At 34.8% G+C, this 23,017-nt stretch overlaps 1 protein-coding gene across 1 annotated transcript in view; it reads left to right on the top strand.

Annotated features, from left to right (window-relative positions):
- Nucleotides 1-23,017, top strand: part of LOC144438752 (protein furry homolog-like) — a 79,044-nt gene that overhangs the window by 50,130 nt on the left and 5,897 nt on the right. The window contains exons 26-52 of the mRNA XM_078127908.1: nucleotides 20-157; nucleotides 783-1,165; nucleotides 1,715-2,089; nucleotides 2,444-2,544; nucleotides 2,949-3,134; nucleotides 3,279-3,498; nucleotides 3,836-4,046; nucleotides 4,395-4,493; nucleotides 4,762-5,017; nucleotides 7,473-7,696; nucleotides 8,056-8,166; nucleotides 8,512-8,709; nucleotides 9,271-9,441; nucleotides 9,865-10,005; nucleotides 10,563-10,751; nucleotides 11,725-11,748; nucleotides 13,154-13,453; nucleotides 13,895-14,077; nucleotides 14,702-14,860; nucleotides 15,535-15,698; nucleotides 16,011-16,291; nucleotides 16,814-16,977; nucleotides 17,371-17,421; nucleotides 19,769-19,783; nucleotides 20,786-20,896; nucleotides 21,766-21,965; nucleotides 22,474-22,571. Coding sequence (XP_077984034.1) covers nucleotides 20-157; nucleotides 783-1,165; nucleotides 1,715-2,089; nucleotides 2,444-2,544; nucleotides 2,949-3,134; nucleotides 3,279-3,498; nucleotides 3,836-4,046; nucleotides 4,395-4,493; nucleotides 4,762-5,017; nucleotides 7,473-7,696; nucleotides 8,056-8,166; nucleotides 8,512-8,709; nucleotides 9,271-9,441; nucleotides 9,865-10,005; nucleotides 10,563-10,751; nucleotides 11,725-11,748; nucleotides 13,154-13,453; nucleotides 13,895-14,077; nucleotides 14,702-14,860; nucleotides 15,535-15,698; nucleotides 16,011-16,291; nucleotides 16,814-16,977; nucleotides 17,371-17,421; nucleotides 19,769-19,783; nucleotides 20,786-20,896; nucleotides 21,766-21,965; nucleotides 22,474-22,571 — 4,753 coding nt within the window. The remainder of the gene's footprint in view (nucleotides 1-19; nucleotides 158-782; nucleotides 1,166-1,714; nucleotides 2,090-2,443; nucleotides 2,545-2,948; nucleotides 3,135-3,278; nucleotides 3,499-3,835; nucleotides 4,047-4,394; nucleotides 4,494-4,761; nucleotides 5,018-7,472; nucleotides 7,697-8,055; nucleotides 8,167-8,511; nucleotides 8,710-9,270; nucleotides 9,442-9,864; nucleotides 10,006-10,562; nucleotides 10,752-11,724; nucleotides 11,749-13,153; nucleotides 13,454-13,894; nucleotides 14,078-14,701; nucleotides 14,861-15,534; nucleotides 15,699-16,010; nucleotides 16,292-16,813; nucleotides 16,978-17,370; nucleotides 17,422-19,768; nucleotides 19,784-20,785; nucleotides 20,897-21,765; nucleotides 21,966-22,473; nucleotides 22,572-23,017) is intronic.

Raw genomic sequence — 23,017 nt, forward strand, 5'->3', positions numbered from 1 at the left:
CCTGTATTGATGTTGACAGTATGGTGATGAACATCCCAGAGAGTTGGAACAGTTATGGGCCGCACTATGTGTATGTTGGTCCTACAACCTGAAAGTTATTCTCAATTATTTGATGATGATGGCTGGAATACCAACCAATCCTGATATACTGCCATTTGTAAGTTATCATTCTTTCATTCTAATACTCTCACAAAAATATTCATAGACCCAATAGGGAACTTTCAATCCAGACTGAGCATGCTCAGACACAAAGGGTTATGGGATTATCTGTGGTTATCGTAATACCTAATCTGGAGCTACTGATAAAATTAACCTCCCACAATGGTCAGGGTAACTATGAATTGATTATTTGTGGTTACAAAAAATGTATCAACACTGTTTACGATACTAATTGATTAGCATTTATTATCACATTTCCCACAATGCAACATTCAACATGGCGGGTTTGCAAGTTGCCTATTGGAAATAAAACTGGATGTCGTCGTATCTTCTTCTGCATTTCTTTCATTTCTTTCCTGATTCTTCCAATAATACAGTATTCAGCTGGAATGGGAGAAGACGCCTAAAAGAATTACAGAGGGAAATTAGTTAATTTTTACTTCTTAAGCTTCAATGTCAAGTTATTTATTTTTGAAAATCTAACCAGTTTGAATGACAACAAGCAAGTGTAATTTGTATGTTAATCAATGGTGTTCAAATGAATATTTGTTTTTATCAAAGTACGAAGATTAAGAAAAAAATAATGTATGTTGAGTGTTTTTGCGTGTTCCATTTTGTTGTAGGTGAAAAGAGTTCTAACTTACATCGGCAGAGCCAAACCAAAGAAACTTGTTGAAGAAATGATGCATGAACTGATGTCAGCAGAAATAGTGAACTCGACTGTTGAGAAACTAGATGAAGCTCCTTACTTTAGACTGTATGTCTCCAAGAAAGATGAAGACCAAGACCCTGTTTCTCCTACCGAAAGCAGCAGTGTTAGTTCAGTGCAGGAGAAGTATGAGAGAGAGTTCCGTGATGATAGCTGCAGTGACGTCTCCAAGATGATGGCCCATGATGGATCAGACTTTCAGTCCACCTCTTCAATACATGATAGGCAAGTAGAGAGGTCACAAGTTGAAAGGTCAAGGGTCGTGCAAGATGATAGCAAAGCTATACTGAAGATGGGGTATGATGAATGGGAAATTACTTGAGGCAAAGTCGAGTATTGTGGTGAACTTGGCAGATCTTCAAAATTATGATAGAGAGAAACAAACAGATTTATTGAGGTGGTTTTCATTACAGATGTTAAAGGCACATACCTCGGTATGATAATTACTATGTCTTGAACGAGTTTACACGGAGGTTGCATTTTCATTCTTGTTTACCAGTGTGGTGGGTTAGCAGGATAACCAAAATTTGAAATGGATTTTAATAGATCAAATTTTACAGAAATATGTCATATGAGACAAGGGCTCATTGATTAGAATTTGGTGGCTATCCAGTTCTATACTTTATTTTTAGTGAATATTTAGTGTGAAACCATGACATTAGTCATTACTTGCATCAAGCTCCAATCCTTGAGGGCGCCCTCAATGTTGGCAGATGTATGCAATCTACCATGTTCTGTACCTGTAGATGGATATATCGTAATAGTATTGTACAATACCTGCCAGTGTGAGCGAGCCAAACATTTTCTAGTGTATAATTTACATTTTGTGTTTATGACTTTCTACAGCATGCCTATAAGGGCTGATTCAGTTTCATCTCATTCAAGCTTAACATCACCTGGTAGTGTAATGATGGACCAGTCTACTAGTACAGCCTCACTGACAGTGTCAGCTAACAGTGCTGAAGACCCCAGTCCTCATCAAGACCTTCACAGTAGAACTTCTAGCTTTGATAGAGGTGAGATGGACACAGAAGATGACTCACATGGAGATGAACCCAGAGATGCTTACAATCAGTGGAGATATGTTCTTGAATCACAGGGTAGCTCACCACAACCACAGCCCTTACCGATGCCAGAAAATGGTGGCTACTATGCACCACTTGCTGACTATATTGCAGACAATGGTAATATTCATACATCCCCATCAGCTGTTATGTACAGGTAAATGACAATTTACTGATCAATTCTGTTTGTCACCACTTCTCACCATCACCATACTGTCATTTTCATCATTTCAACCGTTTTTTACTTAGCCTGCATACTTACAGACTACATGTATTTGGATTCCCATTACATAGTTGTTTTATGACAGCTTTGTATGTGAATAATTTATTTCAAAAGTTATGTCACAAACATTGTGCTTATTAGTGGAAAGATTTTAAAAATGATGAAAAGTAATGTTTCTGTAAAAATCAAACAGCAATTTGTATAAATTTAGTGTAAAATTTTGTTATCAGTGTTGTAAACACTAAAAAATAAATATCACATATATTTTTTTAATGTCTTGATTTGTAGGTGTCATCTAGCCCTGATACTGATGACTGAATTAGTCTCTGAAGGCATGGATGTAGATTGGTCTACAGCCCTACCACAGTTATTACATGTACTATTCCTGGGTAGGTGTCACTTTTTTAAAACCAATATGTTGACGTGTTTTGGTAAGATAAAAGATATGATAGTCAATTAATTTATAAATTATGAATATGTAAATGGAAAATCATGTATTAAAGATATGTGAAAACAGTGTCCTGATCAATATTTCTCTCTGAAATTTGTAAACTTTGTTTAAATTTAAAAATTGTGAAATTTGTACACTTTGTTTGAAAACAGTTTTCAGCCATGAATAAGTCCTATGATCTAGACATCCATTTTTGTAGACTTTTTTTTAATATTAACAAGAAGCAAACAAAGACTTCCAAAACAGAAATTTACTGTAGTGTAGGTAATTGAATCATAGCTGTTTATATAAACTGCATTCTACAGTCTTCATATGATGACCTTTAATCTTTGACCTTTACAGGTTTGGATCATGCCAGGCCATTGGTACATGAACACTGTAAGAAACTACTGGTTAATTTATTGGTAGTATTATCAGCTCACGGTGATCATCCATACGTGGCTAAACTTCTGTTAGCCAACAAAACTGTCAGTGATCTGTGTTTGTTAACAGAACCTAGTGTACCAAAGAAAACATACAACTTTACAGGTAAGAAATTGATAAAAATTGCTTGAATTATTGACTAGTTTCAAACTTCAACAAACTTTACTGAGAAGTTTGAATCAAAAATGGGAATTAATACTTGGATTTATTTCTTTTTTCTCTCCACTTTATCGTATTTTTTGAGCACAGGTGACCAAGTGACTGGAGATATTATAAATACACATGATATGCAAGATCCTAATTTGATTGGCAGTACTACCACATTGAGTGGTGTTTCTACATCATCCAGTATAAGTAGTAATGCTACTGTTGTACCAAACTCTCCTGTCAGAACTGTACACATTGATGTAGGAACTCTGACCAGTCTCAAAGAAAGTGCTAAAGCCTTGATTGAGTTTCTTGTCACAAGGTAAATTGTCTACTCGACTGTTACTGTAATATGTTTACTCTGCTGTAGTTTAAGGAAGAATGTGCCTCTGAGACCAATTATTGTAAAAAATAAAAGTAGTTCAAATCACTCAAAACTGAAAACTATTTCATTCAAACCTTGCACAAATGTGACATACTATTGGGCTGTATGCATGTCACTCTGTTATATTACATTATTTGACTCTGCAGGAAATACAAACCCCTCTCATATCTCTGACATTCAGTGGTTGATTTCATTCCAACCTAACACAAAGGTGATATACTAAAAGGGCCATATTCAACATCACTTTGTTTTACAATATTATTTGATTCTGTAGGAAATGCCAACCCCTGTGGTGCTATGAAGACATTACTTCTAAAGTGGTTGCCATTAAAAGTGCTGAACAATTAGAAGCTTTCCTCAAACATGTTGTCCGGATATTCCGGGACTCACTGCCAGGAAAACAAGTGGATCAGAGATGGGCACAGGTTGCACTACATCTTGCCAAGTGTTGTTCCTCCAGACATTATGCTGGCAGATCATTTCAGGCATGTAGCTTGTTATTCTCTTCTCATTTTACTGCTGTATACTTTATTTATTCAGAATATATAGTATTACTGTATCAAGTGTGAGTTCCAGTTCATTGACTGGTAGTGTGTATTTTAAAGTTACTGTCTTTTTAAAAGAGAAACTGACTCCAAAAGTTACACTTGAATGATTCTGGGTACATTTCCATCCTAAATCAGCTGTTGAACAGTGCAAAGTGGTCAAACTATACAATCTTATTATCTGTCTGATAACTGAGATACAATGTCTTCAAACTAGTGTACAAATAACATGACTGTGTATTTGATTCTAACAAAACATTGACTTAGAAAAACTGGTTACATCAACAGATTTTCCGATCTTTGGGGATACCACTAACACCTCGCTGGTTATCTGATATATTATCAAGACTTGTAGAGACTGTGGCTGACCAAGGGGAAGACACACAGGTACAGTGTATACTTTGATTTAATAATGTTGGGTGTGTTGAAACTGTCAAGTAAAAATGCATCAAAACAAGTGAATACAGGCAACCTGTTTAATATATATTAACTTTACTGAATGATGTGAGAGTGTTCAAATTGTCATCTGAGTAAATTACTACAGCCTAATATATTTGAATTTGTCGTAGAAAAATAAATGATAGATGCAAAATACGTTTGAAAATACTGACTGACTGTCTGTCTTTATTGTGATTTCTATTCCATTCCATTACAGGGATATGTGACTGAAATCATGCTTACCCTAGAGTATGCAGTGGATCTCTTAGCTCCCGAAATTGTCACCGGTGAAATGAAAGACATCTTCAGACCACTGCCAGAATTCAGCACCAGTAAAACTGCCTTCCGCAAAAGTACTGGTAACATTATGAGTTTGGCTGCCAGCGGTATGTATCTGGGTCCCAAACGAAGTAACTCCGTCTCTGTCACTCGACTCTCTGTACCATCACCTTCATCTGCTGATAAACATACAGGTATACTAACACACTTTTCCTCCACTAACACCCTTTTCACCCTATATCCTTGTGTAAAGGAATAACCCATCCAGTCACGAGTAACAGTACAATGGGTAAGATTGATGAGTACATGAAAATACAGTGAAACTTGAAATTGCCAAGGAACTTAGGGTGGAAAGGTTATTAACATTATACTCTCTCTGTGCATGGGTTATATGTTGAAATTAAAGAAATAAACTTCATTTGAATTTCAAAACTTAATTTGAAAGTAAAAGTATAACTCCTTTTGTTGTGTTATTTATAAATTTATATTATCAATTTACCAAAGCCTCTCTTAACCAACTCATTTCCAGCAGGTAATTCGTTTTACCACAATTTGACATGTTTATACAGTGATTGTCCATTGTCTCCTCTTGCAATAGAAATCTGCCTACTTGCAACACCTAATTGCCACAATTATTATTTTATCAGATAGGAGTAGCAGATTTACAACCCCTAACACCAAAGTAAAGCATTTTCTGTTTGTACCACAATCATTTATAGCATCCATATCAAGTGTAAAAGTATACTGTTTCATTTACTAATTGCCCACATTAGAAAGGCCACATGTCTTGTAAATAAACCAATTGAAACAATATACTTTTACACTTGATATTATGAATGCTATAAACTGAGTGTCGCACATAGAGAAAGTGTTTTACTTCAGTGTTAATCGTTGTAATGTACTCCCACTGTGTACAGACATTAAAACTGCTAAGGGCTGCTACTGTCTCATAAAATAGCAACTATAGCAATTTGATGTTGCAGGTAAACATATTTCTGTCTCAGGGATAAGTCCTGTACCTGAGGACAGTTGATGTGTGAAATACAGTAAATAAAATGAGAGCCAAATGATTCCTAGATCCGATTTTAGCTAAATATAAAATGAAGACAATTTTAGGGAGGCTGCAGTGAATATGATAAACTTTTCATGTTTTTGGTGAATATTTATTGTAATTCTGTGAGATTTTGTTTTTGTTTATTTCACCTTTTTTTTAATCCTGATAATGTATCTGTGTTATTTATTGTCTGATGACATACTTTTTATCTCCTATCTGTAATTGCTAGACAGAAAACTTAAAATATTGCTATGTTTGTTATGTAACAGAAAAGTCACATTTCTAAATAATGTTGTTGGTTCTCGTGTTCTTCAGTTTTTCCAAGATCTCTGTCATCTTATTTTGTAAAAAGTAAAACTCATGTGCATGGTTGATAAGTAATTGTTTCACTCATGATATAGTAAAATCTAATACTTTATGTACTTTTAAATTAATTACTAGTACTTATTCCTAGGTGATGTGTACAGCTGCCTTATATTAATACCAACTTTTATTTCCCCCTCCCACCAACCACTTCCCCCACTTTTGTGTAAAACAGATTACTTGTAGAAGTTAATAGCTGCTGAATTGCACTGTGTATGAATATGTGTGTGTGTGTGTCTGTGTGTGCACATGTGTGTGTCTGTGTCTATGTATGTACATGTATGTGTTTGTGTATGTATGTATGTATGTATGTATGTATGTATGTATGTATGTATGTATGTATGTATGTATGTATGTATGTATGTATGTATGTATGTATGTATGTATGTATGTATGTGTGTGTGTGTGTGTGTATGTATGTATGTGTGTGTATGTGTGTGTATGTATGTATGTATGTATGTGCGTATGTATGTATGTATGTATGTATGTATGTATGTATGTATGTATGTATGTATGTATGTATGTATGTATGTATGTGTATGTATGTATGTATGTATGTATGTATGTATGTATGTATTTATGTATGTATGCATGTCTGTCTGTCTGTCTATGTATGTATGTATGTATGTATGTATGTATGTATGTATGTATGTATGTATGTATGTATGTATGTCTCTGTCTGTCTCTGTCTATGTATGTATGTTATTAAAATTTCAAATCATATGATTTTCATGAAACCGATCATTTTCACTTCCTAAATGATTTCATATAGCCAAAGAAAAGGTAAATGTGCAACATTTTAGTTGTTAGAAATGTCAGAGGTTACCATGTCATGGAGTATCATTTCAATCCAAGATTTCAATATTGGGACTGTATGATTGAGTGTGTCTGTATAGAATATATTGGTTCACAATCTAGAATTGCTAGAAGGCAAGCTTGCACCGTACATTTAGAATACACACCTATAATGTTGCACTAGTTTGGCCGATGTAGATACTGGCTGCAAAAACCATCAAAATCGTGAGTGATTTATACAATGACAGTGTTGTTGCGTTTTAACACTGATACCAAACCAACAAGAGAGCATTGTCTACCAAGTTATTGTAAGTTGTGCCATGTTAGGACGTTCTCTCTCAGGGCAGATGAGGGTTGAATTATATGACATGTCTTACAGTCTATCTAAATCTGTGATTGCATTGTTTCATGTAATATGTTTAATATTTCATTTCCAGAGCATTGCTTACATCCAAGGACCCGTGCACTCACAACAGGTGAGATAGATGCCAAGAAACCAATGGCACGGTCCAGGAGTGCACAGTCACTCAAACACTTGGGTGAACAGAATCTGATTGATGATCGTTTAGGACTGCTAGCTCAGGTCTTCTGGATTGCTGTCTCTATGTTGGAGTCCGACTATGAATATGAGTTCCTGTTGGCTATGAGATTAGTAGACAAGGTGAGAGTTTGTGATGCTGGTAGTGTATGGGACCACCTGTGATGGGTGATACAAATCAGGTGATATGGGATGGTGGTGGGAAGGGGGAAGTTAACCTTAGTCTCAACTCTAAATACAAATTTCTGATATCTAAATGTCAGAATTCAGGAAAAGACAACGGTAAATTCTGAGTGACCACATACTGAGCTGATAATGAAAGCAGTTTAAACAGACTGAGTGTTCTTTTACACTTGATATGAATGTTGTGAAAGATTGTGGCACACAGTGGAATTGCAGTACTTGGGTGTTACAGGTTGTAATTTGAGTATGGTACTAACATTACTTCCTGCGTCCTTATTCCGTATTATGCTGTCTTTCAGCTTTTAACCCATCTCACCCTTGGAAGGACAGAAAGCCGAGAGAAGATAGAGAAAGTTTTCAATGAACTGAAGTGGGATGAATATCCAGGACTGCAAGCTCTGCTTCTCAAAGTATGTATTAATTCTGTCAGTGTGTTGTATGATTTGGATTTATGTATTAAATATATTCATTCAAGTTTGGTGTATTTTTACAACAGTCAAACATTAAGTAAAAGTTTCAAAAAGGTATAGCTGTTAGGATTTAAGTACATTTTGTTGCAATCTAGATGCCCCAGTATCATCACTGAAAACAAGTGTTGCAGTATCCATTGTCATAGCCCGGAGACTTGTCATGGTATCGCTGTCTCAAGCTTAGTGTTGTGGCTTGAACAGTAACTTGAGAAAGTGAGACCTCAACAAGTTTCTGGGCTACCATTGGCAGTAGTTGATTCAATTATAACGATGTCTCACTTACAGGGATTTACTTCACCAACTACCAGTGAACCTACTCTGCAATTGGTTGGAAAATTAACATTATTTACATCGCTCTCTGTGGTTGATCCAACTGGAGTTGCTGGATTTCCTATGAATATCATAGCATTACTACCAAACCTTGCCGCTCACTTTGAAAATCCTGATGACTTCTGCAAGGAATGTGCTGAAAATATTGCACAGGTAAGACAGTAGAGTTGTAGTACAACATTTCAAACTAGTTCAAGCACGATATGTCTGGTTTTGACCAGTTGAATCCAGGGTATACCGGTTCAATCCAGTTCTGACTTGTGTGGAGTATACATGTCAGTTCAAGCAAGACCTGTCTGATTTGTGCCAGTTCAAACCAGTGTGAGAGTTTGAGGCAGACCAGTTCAATCCAGTTCTAACTGTTTCAAGTATATGAATGCATGTAGTGGACTAGTGTGACGGAAAATGATTTTGAGTTCAGATTCATTTTTCAAGTGAAGCATTAGAACTGAATTCTAATCTAGCACAGTTTAGAAGAATCAATTTGAAAGTTTTTCATCCCATAAGCCAAAATAAGAAATTTTGTCATACTACATACTACATGTATTGGCTCTGTCTTTATGTATCTGTATGTGTCACAAATAAAAACTAAATGTATCCACGAGATTGGCCTGAAACATGGATATTGAATATTAATTAGTGTAATTTGCATATTGTGGAATACTATTTTGAATTTCTCAAATTTGAAATTCTCCATAATTTTGTCTTTTCTAGATCTGTCTTGAGAAGTACCCCAACAAGCTGGATTCACTTGCTACAGTGATGGACATGTATAGTAAGAAAACTTATTCTAAAGACCGTCAATCGTGGACGTATGCAGTTTGTAAATATGTTCACGATGCCTTCCAACAACTCAGTATAGCTATGCTAACATTTCTAGTAGAGGTATGTTATATTGTCTCTCAAATCTTGTCAATTTTTTTTAGATTTTATCAAATCTTCATTTCAAAAAATATTCTGTTGTGCGTAGAATAGATGAATGATTTCATAACGTGTTTAATGCATACATGTAGGAGTTCAAGTTAACAGTTTTACCAAACTTCAGTGATTTGTTTTGCTAATTTAAGTTTTAGAAAAGGATCCTTAGGTATGAAAAGTAGGGTGTATGCTTCCCAAAGAGTTGAGAGAGTTTCAAGGGCTGTTGTGTTGTTATGCCATTGGTAATTATTGTAAAGCACTTTGAACACAGAGTGGGAAAGCATGGCGCACCATATCAAAACTTGCAGTGATATTATTGCAACAAAGGATTGAATGTCAGTTTTACATTTGCATTTGACAACACTTTCATGTTTTGTTTTGACAATCCAGGTTTTGGAAAAGGGCCCCATTGCACATCAACAACCAGTACTACAGATCATCAAGGATATCATATCCAATATAGATTTAATGGCAGCACCTATGCAACAAGTGAATGGGGACCTACTAAGAGTCATCACAAAATATGTTCAGGTAGGTCTCTCTCATCATTATACTATGTATGCTCACCATGGAAGCACTGTGATTAATACACAAGTTCTCTTCTTCCCGTTAGGATTTTGAAAAAGACATGCTTCAAACAAATCACTTGAATCTCCTCCATCAGTGTCCTCACCAGATCTGATAGACTGAATTTGGATCATTCTGTCAGATCTACGTGTGCATGGAGTACAGTGCAGTGCAGTGCAGTGCAGTCATTGAAAGAAAACAAGTGATTTGTTTGAAATATGTCTGTCCCTAACTGTCAATTGGTGTGGGAGAACTTGTGTCTTAATATGTGACTATGAATAAATATGTTTTATTTTCATTACTGGTATATTAAAATGACAGAAGAAATGCCTGTTGAATTTAAGAGATCAAAAATGAGACCAGTTACTGAGTTAGTTTTGAATGATTATCAATCCTATAGTGAAAAACACACCAAAGTTTTAGAAACTAGACTTGTGTTCCACAAACTTCAAATTTGTCTTGATGAAAGAAGGAATCAAATAATTGACAATGTATATATATATTTTGTTGTTTACCTTCAGGGAACACACTGGCAAAAAGCTTTAGAGATTCTACAGTTAGCTGTGAAAGGGTCATCCAAAATTGTCACTCCTCCAACCAATAGTGAAACTGAAATTTGTAGCAGTGCTTTCCTGTTTGGGGACATGGACTCAACAAGAAAGAAAGACCTACCTGGACGAACATTAGAGTTCACCTTTGACCTTTCAAGGGTAAGTGACCTTTGACCGTTATGGGGAGAGGGAGTGATGGCAATGTTTGTCACTATGATGTTTTTGCGGAAATATTGCACTTAATTTTCTTAGCAAATAAAAGACGTGTTTGTGGTAACAAATTATCAAAATTATAAAAAAAATTGGATTGAAACTGAAATGTGTAATAGCTCCTTTTGAAAAATTAATTTTTGAATTCTTCTTAGATTCATGTTTTATTATTGTCAAAAATTTGAATGAGGAAACTAGTTGTCAGGCAGAGATATAGAAGAAGTTTGTCCTGAACTTGAAATGAAAATAATCCTATCAAGTTCTTGTGACTCAACTTATAAGATAACACTAATATGGGAATAAAACTTTGAGTTATATAAACTTGATAATATTTCATAAAAAGTAACAAGGTGACTATGAGTCCGGTGTTAAATTACAGTTCTTTTGAATATATAAGACATATAATGTAATAAAAGTATAATGTAAAATAATGTAATAAACTCGTAATGTAGTTAAAGTGGCCATATGGATGAGGATTGGGTATTTATTTTGGATTTTTAATTTATAAAACAATTTTGTTATGGCTTCCTACTTGAGAAATCTATGTGACACAACATATGCTAAGTCCTTGTTTTGTAACTCAATGAATTGCAAAAGCATAATAAAAGTGTAAAATGTTTGTTATTTTACGTACAAAAACAAACATTTTTACACATTTTTTGGCTTTTTGCAATGTATTAGGTGACAAACACAGACTTTGTCAATGTTGTTTCACATTGATTTTTCAAGTAGAAAGCCATGATAAAATTGTTTTATAAATCAAAAATCAAAAATAAATACCCAACTCTCATTCATATCAGTACCGGTATACATGTACTTGAATGAACTACCAAAATTTAAGAGTAAACTTGACCCCCCTTTTTATTTGTCTTCCTCTTATACTAACAATGTTGTCTTTGACACATCTATTCTACACATCCAGGCTGCCATTGAAGAGTTGAAAAGAGTGAGTGTTGTGGGAAAGTTTTTTGAGTGATGTTTAGGTTTCTGTGTTCGCTATTAAATTAACTAAAAAAGAAAATATGCGAGTGGCAAGCCTATAGAGTCGTATTATATTGCTGTATGGGAAATAATGTAAATAATTGAATGTTTTGAAAGTTTTGATTTTTCTGTGTAGCTCTCGATATGAAGTGTGTCTTTGCTATTTGTGCAGTATTGATGTGGCTTAGTTGCAGTCTGGAAGCTTTCTTCTATTTAAAGCATGTTATCAAAATAATAGTTGTTTTCCTTACAGTGCCTTGCTGTACTTTTAACACTCTTTGTACAAAAGTTGTTGACAAATCATGTCACTACAACCCCCTCAACCCCCCCCCCCCATCCCCCATTGTTACAGACCAAAGAATGAGATGAGACCTATTACAAGTTGCATCAAAGTTCAAAACAGTCGAACTCCTAAAATGATATTTAGCTGGATGTTACAGATCATATGTTGACCTTAACCTCTCCAACTTTTACCATAGATGGCAGTTTTTCCTTGAAAGGCAAGTTGAGAGCTGGAAGAATCCCTGTATATGTGAATAAATTCAGCAGTTATTACAATCACAATAGAGACAAATCAGAATAGTTGGACAATTACTCTGTATTTGATATGTGTATGTTGTATTAAACCAGATATCGCAATGCCAGTCAAATCTAAAGTCATTGGAAATTAATCATAATGAAAAATAAGATACTTATTCTCCCTTTCTTATCTCTTTCTAACCCTGACTTTCTTTCACTAGAAGCTGCTAGCTTAACAGAAGCAGACTTTGCACTCCATATATCCAGCTTCCTGCTATAACACTTTCAATTTGTAATATCATGCAGCTTGCCGATAAGATGTCTGTTTCGCAATACTGTAATGGAATGTATATATGCCTGCATGGTTGAACTGAGTTACAGTAACATCTAAAAAATATTACCATTTTTTTGACAGGATGGCTGTGGTGGACTTGATGATGATCAGTATGCACACTGAGTTTGCAATGCTTTGAATTCTGTATGTCATTGAGTGAAACAGTACACCAGCATAAGTGTGGTTTTGAAATGATTACAGTACTACATGTAACATAACTTGGTTTGTTGTGAGTTAGACATTACACTTGCATAAAAGTATGGCTTATTTTATTATCGGAATATGGCTATGACATAGTTGAGGTTTCTTTCAATGTCTTTCCATTTCCATAGTGAACTTCTGCTGTTATCCTTGGTATAAATTTCCCACCAAAAATACTGAGTAAGGTAGTGTCCATAAAAAATGATAATTAATGAAATGAAACCATGACTATGTCAGAGTTACCATTCATCTTCTCCTCCTACGTCAGACATGAAATATTTTTTTTAAAAAGTGATTTTGTTTTGTGTTTATACAGACACCACTGCTGACTCACAAGTTTCCATCCATCATGACAATGTCAACTACTTTGAGTGATGAATCAGCAACCAGTAGTAGTGATACAGAAAGTATGATTACCCTGGCAACCGATATACCGTCATCTTCAATCTTATCAATGCCATCTCAAGCAGCTGCTACGATGTGCTGCACTGTCAATCAAAACGTAGTATCATCATGTTGGCGAAAACCACAACTGTCACAGCGAAGGACTCGCGAACATCTTGTCAGTGTTCTCAATGGATTGGGACAAGATGTGGGGTTACCTAGGAGTCCCTCGGTAAGGCTTCATATTTGGCTCTTGATTTATATCATCTGTGTAGTTAGAAAATGGTTGAAGTAAAGAGACAAATATGAAAGGACTAGAGATTCAAAAAGTTTCATATTTTTTGAACAACTTAAGAGAGAATACTAAAGAAACTATTGATACAAAGGTATTAGGAGACTCTTTATATCAAGGGTTAGCCCATAATATGAAGCAAAGGACCTATTCTGTGTGATCATGGTGTCATTTTACAATGTTATCATAATAAACGTCGGAAGAATAATTTAAATTGTGGAATAAACTTATATCTTCACTCACTCAATAATACATTGGAATTGTTTCGTAACTTCTGTAATAACTGTGAATAAGCCTTCTATAAAGTATTTTCTCCACAATCATAACTTTTATCATAAGTTTGTTAAACTCACACTGTCAACTTTTACTTTTTTTTGACAGGTTATTTTCAGTTCAGCCAGTGACATTGCCATAGAACGTCATCCCAGTATATGTTCATCCAATGAGTCTATCTCAATGGTGGAAGGACTTTCTGCTGAAGGCAAGTTGGATAATAGTGGTGGAGGTGACCAGTTTGGAGTACTCAAGGACTTTGATTTCTTAGATACGGAACTGGAGGAAAAGGTAAGTCCACGTGTGAAAGTTTCTTTTCCTCCTTTGTAGTGGTTACTGTTTCCTTTATGTCACGTGATGCAAATTAATGGTTTCATTTAATACAAGAAACAAAATTGAAATGCAAAAGAGCGTGAAATCATTTCCCCTTCAATTCTATTATTTCAACAGCTTTTGGTTTTCCATGAAAATAAAAACGAGTTTCTTTATATTTGTACAAAGATAGAAAAGAGCTTGAAATTCCCCTCCCCTTCAATTTATATTATAACAACATATTTTAGTGTTTTCTGTGACAGTTACATGCTATGTATTGCCCTGAACTACTTAAATTCATTAGTTCAACTTGACTACTTCCTGGTGAGCTACTCACCATCTATTCCTCATAGATTCCATCCATTGTGTAAGAAGGATTTAAAAGTTACAGATAAAATAATTTTTAAAAAGTCAACATTTTATGGTAATACTTTTATAATATAATGTAATGTACTGTACCAGATAGCAGTCACTATAAGTGGAAAACTTTCACCATTTTAATAGTTTGTTTTTCACAGTGTCCTATTTGAAGATTAGCCCCTGTCATTCCACAGAGTATGACATAGACTTACCCTTCTTGCATTTGTGTGTTTTTATCCACAGAATGAGGAAGGTTTCAATTGGGCTGTCACTAGACAATCTCTTGAAAGTTTAGACCGACATGACCGAGGCAGCAGGAATTTGAAAGACTTAAAGGATCTGTCAGGGAGTGCTCCAAGTCTGGAAGTCGGAGATTTCAAAGATGAATCTTCAGATGATGAGGTGAGTAGTATTATCTCATCAGTAGTCAAAATTCTCTTTCTACGATGGGGATATAAAATGTACACAAAGAAACTACAAGTTGGATAAAACAGCATTTTAACTTCTCCAAATTTCATTTGCTCCTCAAAGTTTCAATTTTATGACAATTAATTCAACACTAGCTTATATAGTTAGATCAAGGGGTCAGATTATCTTTGTTTGACATGTTAGTGATTTCATACAAGTTCAGTATTGACTGATAATGTGTAACATTATTTGAGCATCAATAAATTTAGAAATGTGCATGATACATGTAGATTCCTCCATTGATTAGTGTGATAATAAAACAGTTGTAATGAATCATTACTCAACATAACGTAATTCTGAAATAAGCATGATGCATGTAGATTTCAAGATGGATTGATGTAATGCAATCTTGATATGTAATACATATTGTACATTGGTCATTCAATATAATGTTGTTTAAGAATATTTCACTTTTGCTAATAAGATGCAGAACTAATTCCAGTGATTAATTTAGGTCAATGTGTCCAAATTAACAGTGATTGATTTCATTAAGACACAAATTGTTAAATAATGATCACTCACATTTCTGTTGTCATAATTTGTGATCAAAGTGTTACCTTGGAACTCAATTCTTAGCTAATATCTCAATACCTTGTTGATCATTCCAGATGAGAAGTATATCACCAGTAGATGAAACGCTACATGGTCCCAATGCTGAGATCCAGACAGCTGTAGGGGGTATCTATGGCTCATCACCTAAAGACACACACTTCTTTCCCCTCGGAATGCATCCCTTGGATTCCAGGGCTAGTCCTGTACCATCGACTTCCAGGTTAGTCAAACACCCAGAAGAAAGTGTATTTCACTATTTGTCATCTTATCTGGTACTGTGATCACCACAAGCCTGGACTATGTAGATGTATTTAACTCAGACAGACAGACAGACAGACAGACAGACAGACAGACAGACAGACAGACAGACAGAAGGAGGAGGAAGAAAGACAGACAGACAGAAGTCAAGAGACAGACCAAAATGAGTGACAAACTGACAACCAGACAGATCAGTACAGTGATCCTAAGAGAATTCCCAGATTTTATTGTATGTTATTGTAAATATTTTCCCAATATCTGTTTCTCCATTCAGTGCGTGTAGTGATACAGATGTCACTGATACAAGTTTGTTATCTAGTTCTAACATCACTTCTACCAACACATCATTTATCAACATCGCAACTGATGAAGTAGAAGAAGTCTGGCGTTACCATGTCAACAGTGTGATGAGTGACTCCAATGCCAGTTGTGCTGTCAACACCTTCCACATCTTTGCCAAACTCTATGCTGTCACCAGGAGGAGGTTTTGTAACCTAACTAGGGAGTCCTGTACCTATCTAAGTGATCGGTTGCGAGGCATAGCAACTCAGTTTCATATCCTTTATTTTATAACAGTAGTTGTTGTATATCACATGACATTTGTAGATCACATGACATTTGTAGTAGATCACATGACATTTGTAGTAGATCACATGACATGCATTCACCACCAATTAGATATAATCAATCAGAGGTTGTTAAGAATAATTATATTCTGAAAGGAACATGTCTTTATCTGACGATAATAAGCACTTGGGACTTATGAGTATTCATTGTTCATCTTATACATATACATATCTTCTAAGACCCATGATGCAACAGTGTTCCACTGCTAGGACAATAGAGGTGAAAAAGAGTTTCAATTTCGTGTTTCTTGGCAATCAAGCTAAATTTATGTGATGTGAAATCAAGAAATGACTGTCCAGAACCCAAAGTTCATGAAAATACCTTTATTTGCTGAAATGGTGTCCAATTTAATTTTAATCAATGTTTTGTGTCAATTCTTTCTTTTGGATAGCAGTCGTCTTTATTTCACACCAATGTCCAGAATTATTCGTTCCTTAACTCCCATCTCACTGAATATGTTGGAGTTATTGCTAACCCAAGCAGAGTGTCCACACGTCTATACCGACACAGAAACGATGCTAGCCTGTAAACTACTAGAAAGACACAAATTTGTAGTGTTAGAGATACAGGAACACTATGAAACCTACATCAATAAGAGAGATACTACTGTGGAGGTATGAAATATGAAATATGAATTCTTTAGTCATATATGGAAGTTAAGTGTTATTTGTTTGTTTGTTTGTTCATCTGTTTGTTTGTGAACATGCAATATGTAGACCTATCAATAAATAGTACATAAAAATGTAGAATACAGTGCAAAGAAAAAATCCACAACCAGCTCTACAGGAATAATTTACACCTAGTATACAAAGGGATATTAAATGTCACGTCTCATTTGTGCATGGTGCCTTTCTTACGCCTTATATATAAAATTTGTGGTATTTGTGGAAAATTGTATCAAATTTAGTAGTGGGTAGCAGCTTATTTTGTATAACTTAGAGGTCTTTTTTTTTGTTCATTTTAAACAATTTTTAAAGGTATGCAAATTTGTCTTCTTCTTGTTACAGTGTCTGGATAATCTGAAGTCGTCACTAAAAATGCAGACCCTTGCCTCACCTGTAAGTATGACAAATGATTGAAATGGAGAAGCTTTAGTGGTACTGAACTCTGTAGTATTATTTTGTCATGGTTCACTATTAAAATGTTTATCTAGTAGGGTTGATAGTACATACTGTAAGAATGATATTGTCTAAGTTTTCATACCAAGAACGTTAAAAAGCCATCAATTTTTTGATGAAATTTTAGCAGAAGTAGAATGAAAGTGGTTGGTATTGGTTTTAATACACCAGGCAGCCTGGTCATCTGTGAAACAGCCCTATGAAATGCTTGTCAATGACAACTTTCAGATTTGTTCACTTTGTGCATGAGATTAGCAATTTGGTGAATATGTAGTCATTTTTTGTCAAAACTGATATTTTCACCTTTATTGTTACATTAGATATAATATTGATATGTTGCATGCCTGCACCAGGATAATGGTGACCAAGATTTCATTTAATTCATTATATAAAATGTTGTTTAAATGTACATTTAAATTAGCACATGAATGACTGTGATATGCACTTCCTTTTATAATATTATGATGTAAGAATTCATTTAACAGAATGTTTACAAAATATTCACATTGTCAATCAACCAAACAATCAATGTATAAACTTTAAATGAAATAGTAATTTGTTTTTTAGCCAATCAGTGACTTTTATTTGATGTTAAATGTTTGTAACCATGGTAATCACTAGTAACCATGACAACAAGGACATTTAAGTGGCATGTTTTGATTGTGCATGGGCAGTGTGTGTTCAATATACTCGCCAAATGGTAACCTTCTAATTAATATGACTAGATTTTGTTAAATTGCTGAGGAATGTGGGATAATCTCTTTCTTTGGCACTCACTCGTAAGGTTTTCTTATGGTTGCTATTTCTCTCTGCACCATCTTTAGTTCATAACTGGGCATCTTTCTGGGCTTGTCAGCATAACAGCTTATAAATGGTTGCTATCATTAATTCATTGTCAATTTCATCATATGCTATTTTTGCCCCTCTTTCTGCTTTCCAGGGTGATGTAACAGATAATCGTAATGCAGAGGAGCAGGTACATGCTGCTTTCTAGATCTCAAAAAAAAAAAAAAAAAAAAAAAAAAAAATAATGAAAAAATTTAAATGAAGAAATCTTTCCTTTGTGCTGTAATATGTTTTATCCGCTTCTTGTGGTTCCTTTGGTGTTTCTTTTCTTCAGAACACAAATTTGTCTATTATGTAATTGAAGTGTTTCTTATCTCTTCAACTTTTTTCATTAGTTTATTTTGATTGTTGTATTGTGTATTGAAGAGTGGACAGAGAGATTGATTCCAGATACTAATATATGGGAAATCATTAGGGACTTTTTTTTCAGAAATTAATGATGTGTGTTTAATACTCAATCTTAACCCCCACCCCACCCCCTCACCCCTATCAGAATTATAAATACTTGCTGATTAGGTATACATTACTATGTTCCACAATACATACATACAGTCCTATCATTGTTCAGATAGGAAAATTTGGGAAACTTACAGTGCTGTTGACACTATATAAATTTGTACATTTCCCATCATGGAAACATTCATTTAATGTAAATCCATCACCATTTGATTATTTGAAACATAATTCAACTGATGGTACAACGAAAGTACAACACCGTGACTGTGACTGTGATACAATTGGAAATGAATAAATAGACAATATTTCAGCTAATATTTTTGCACCTTGATGAATTTTTTCAGACCCTCCCCACCCCCACCCCCACCCACCCTCACTCCATTGCAACTAAGTAGCAGAGTATTAGTCAATTCTGATAGTGCAAGCAAAAGTTACATAACCTGCGAGTAACATTTCACCAGTTCTGATCAACATGCATTGTCAAAATGCTCATGTGTTTTGTTGTACCACTAGACAGGCTGACAAAGTGTGACAGAACAAGTGAAGTGCTACTTGCATGTAACTTAACCTTGTTGCTGTGTTATCATATTTGAGCTAGATATTTCACCAACATGCATGATGACTATATGTAAGGATATAGGCATCTGAGTTCAAGGATATCAAAGTGTATAATTTTTTTTTTTTACAAATATGAAAGTACAGACACTCTGGTCGTCTGTTCCTCTATCTTTCTGTCATGGGGTATTCATGGTTATGACTGTTGACTTGTACATTAATTTCATTTGAGATGAATTTGGGCCAAATCTGGTCTCTCAGTCTTTCTGTCCATTTCTTGGCTTCTTTGTTCACCAATAACATATCATTGATGTCTTTCTCTTAAGTTGTGGTTCGTTAAAAAAAAGTCTGGGTTGTTGATGTTGTTGACTAATTTCCTCTCTCCTTCACATTCCTATTTCATACTAATGCCAATCATCCTTTTCCTCAGGATGAGATTTTCGTTGTAAGTACAACTACACCTTTTTTTCCAAGTTTTGTCAACTTTGCTATCCATAAATTTACAACTCTCTACTATTTTGGGCTATCTTCTTGTGCTTACTATTGTGTGTGTATTTTTGCCTTGTGCTTGATATTTTTTTTATTTTTTTTTGATAAACGCATGTATTGAGTATGTTTTTGATTTTATAATGCTTGCTTGCTACAGGGTTTTCTAAACATACAAGAGAACTTGACCAGGTCAACTTTCTGTTGAAGTCTGGACTTAATTGGAATAGAAAATTCTCAAGAAATATATTCAAATGTTGAATAAAAAATGTGATGCTATATTTCAGAAAAGCCTTACTGATTTGTGTTGCTCTCTGCCCTATGTTTACAAAATTATCAGACAGGATTATTTTCAACAATTACTGTGTTGCACTTGCTTAGCTTTGCTTACAATCTGTTTAAAACACACAGGAGAAAGTGGGTTTTGATTGGTTTATTTATTATGTGTCATTACTGTGGGGTTTCATTGTATGTATCTTGATAGATTGACATGTAGCTGTCACTTAATATACACAGAATGAAATCAACAGAAATGAAAACAATACATGAAAACAAACAACACCTCAATCTCCAAGAAATATTAAGCAGACAGTATTAGTCATTTTCTTGAAAATTTGATTGCTGCAACGTCAGATATAATTGTTTTGAGTTTTGATCGTTAAAAGTAATTTATTGGGGCAGGCGTGGCAAAGATAGGTTCATGTAGTGTTGTTTGGGGGAAGGGGGTGTTTTCCTACACTTTTACTGCTGCAATAATGACTGGATGGTTTGAGTTTTGATGATTAAAAGTAATTTGTCATAGCTTAGCTTAGATTGGTTTTGATTTGTACATTAATGATAATTACACATAAATATAAAATCATCAACCTCACATTTATTGCTGTGTTTATTATTTTTTAAAAATTGCTGGGTTTTGTAGTAGTACGGGTCATAACTCCTTTGTTTATTTTACTTTCCTCAGCAAACCGAGTTGTGTAGATGCCTATACAAGCTCCATTTCCAGTTACTGATGTTATTTGAAAGTTATTCTAAGTTAATCAACTTACTGAACACTGCCAGCAAAAACCAACAGGTAAGAACTTAATATGTGTAAATAATTGAAAAAAAAACTGACCTATTAGGATTAGCCTTCAAAGAATCTAAGTCCTTACACTTCTGAAAAAGTTTGGGACAACAGGTAAGAAAGACGACTCCAAGTCATTAAAAAGGGCATCAAGTGAGTTTATTCATTTCAGGGGATAATGTTTGCTACTTATTAAAGGTAGCTTTAGTATTCTACTGATTGAATTATATACTAAACCATTGCTTGCTATTGGCAGAACTCAAAACATGCCATAATATGAAAGAACCCTGTAATGCTTGAATACAAGTGTGGCATACTCAGGGTATTTGCACCAGTGCTTGCCATGTTCTCTGCAGCTGTGCTTTTACTTGCTGTGCTCATGAGAGTGCAGCAAACAACACTACAAGTATGAGTGTAAATATTCCTGAGTACCCACACTGGAACTCATGCGACATGTTTTTTAAAATTTTATTACATATGTTTATCTGAAATGAAAATTTCTCTCTCAAATTGACGGTGTGACCATGTTCTTTCGTGTACAACAAACGATTGTGCCTTCATTTGCATATCATTGGCATGTTGGTATGCAATATGATGTTTTCAGTATTGCACTACAGTGCAAATACCACTAGTATGTGTACACAACAGTACAAGTAATGTCTGGTATATACATGTATGTATTAAGAAATGAATGACGTCATTTAGTATACATATACACAGATTTTGTATTTGATGAGATTTGAATGGTAACCTTACGGCTACTATGATATGGAAACCTGTCTTTGTCTGATTAAGTCACAGACATACCAAGGACTGTAGTGTCCCCTCTCTGTACATCTTGAATTTACAATTTACAAGTTTTTATCTTTCTTCTGTAGATCACTGACCATTCCAAGGAAGTGACCATAGTCAGACAGGATCTAAAACAAGCCATGAATGAGATAGATAGCAGCAAAACACCATTGATTGTTAGCGATGATGACATGCCTCAAACTACAGAGAAAGCAAGGCAGTTACTGTCAGAGAGCATCATCAATAAACAGTACACTACGGCTGTCAGGTTTATACGCCATTTCAGGTTTGTTTTAATTAAAATGATCTGTGTGGTTCCTCATACAAGGATATTGGACCAAAATTTTATGAATAAAATTTCAGAAATGTCAGGCTATCATGAAAATGATGCAATGATATTATCATCATGTATTTGTCAATCACATCATTTGGCAGTCTATGTAAACTAAACATGACAAAATGTGCACAAGAAGAAAATTTGTCAAAATGTGTATGTACAGCTGCTGGTGATTAGCATATACACACATTGCACTATTTTTTGTAGAACGTGCTTATGAACAAATTGTAAATAGTATATTTGGAAAACTTTAGCAAGTACATTCTACTATCAAATATCTTGTCAAAAGTCGATTATCATAATTATGTAACTCAAAAATATCTATACAATTATATCATGTCTGTGAGAAGGTCAAAATATTGTTGCTGTTGCCATTATGAACTTCTGGTAATATCTGACATAGGAGGTTGTCAGGGCCATATGTCATTCACTGACCTTTGACCTTTATATTACACAGATCTGTGTGGCCACATGATATGTTTGGTGGTAGTGATGAAGACGACTTGAATGTTCTCCTCAATATTTACTGTAAGAATTTAGCAGACAATAAAACTGGTGAGTTAATATCATAAGAATTCTGACTTTATGTAACCTTTAAAGGGAGCACAGTTTTATGTTTTTTGGCCATAGTTTTTGCTGCATATGTAAAAGGCAATAATTGCACTATGCTACTCGGAAACATACTTAGCCATTCCCTGCTAGATGACTGCCATTTTGCACAGTGCTACAGTGCAACTGAGTGTGGCCAGATAGAGAGTATGTAGTAACATTTCCACTATAATTTAAATGGCCCAGAAACAACTAACTTTGATTTGACTACGATGAATTTTCTTGAGGAAGGCAAATACTGTCAAATTTGTACATTTTGGAACAAGAATTAAAACAGTACTTTCTTACAACAGATGGGCATGGCAGATCACATGTTGCTGTATGACACACTGTCGACATCTAACTGTATGGGTTGGTGTATGAAGTCCAGTGACAAATATCACAGTTTCATG

Source organism: Glandiceps talaboti, chromosome 8 (genome assembly GCF_964340395.1).
Source record: "Glandiceps talaboti chromosome 8, keGlaTala1.1, whole genome shotgun sequence".
In the NCBI taxonomy this organism is placed as follows: Eukaryota; Metazoa; Hemichordata; class Enteropneusta; family Spengelidae; genus Glandiceps; species Glandiceps talaboti.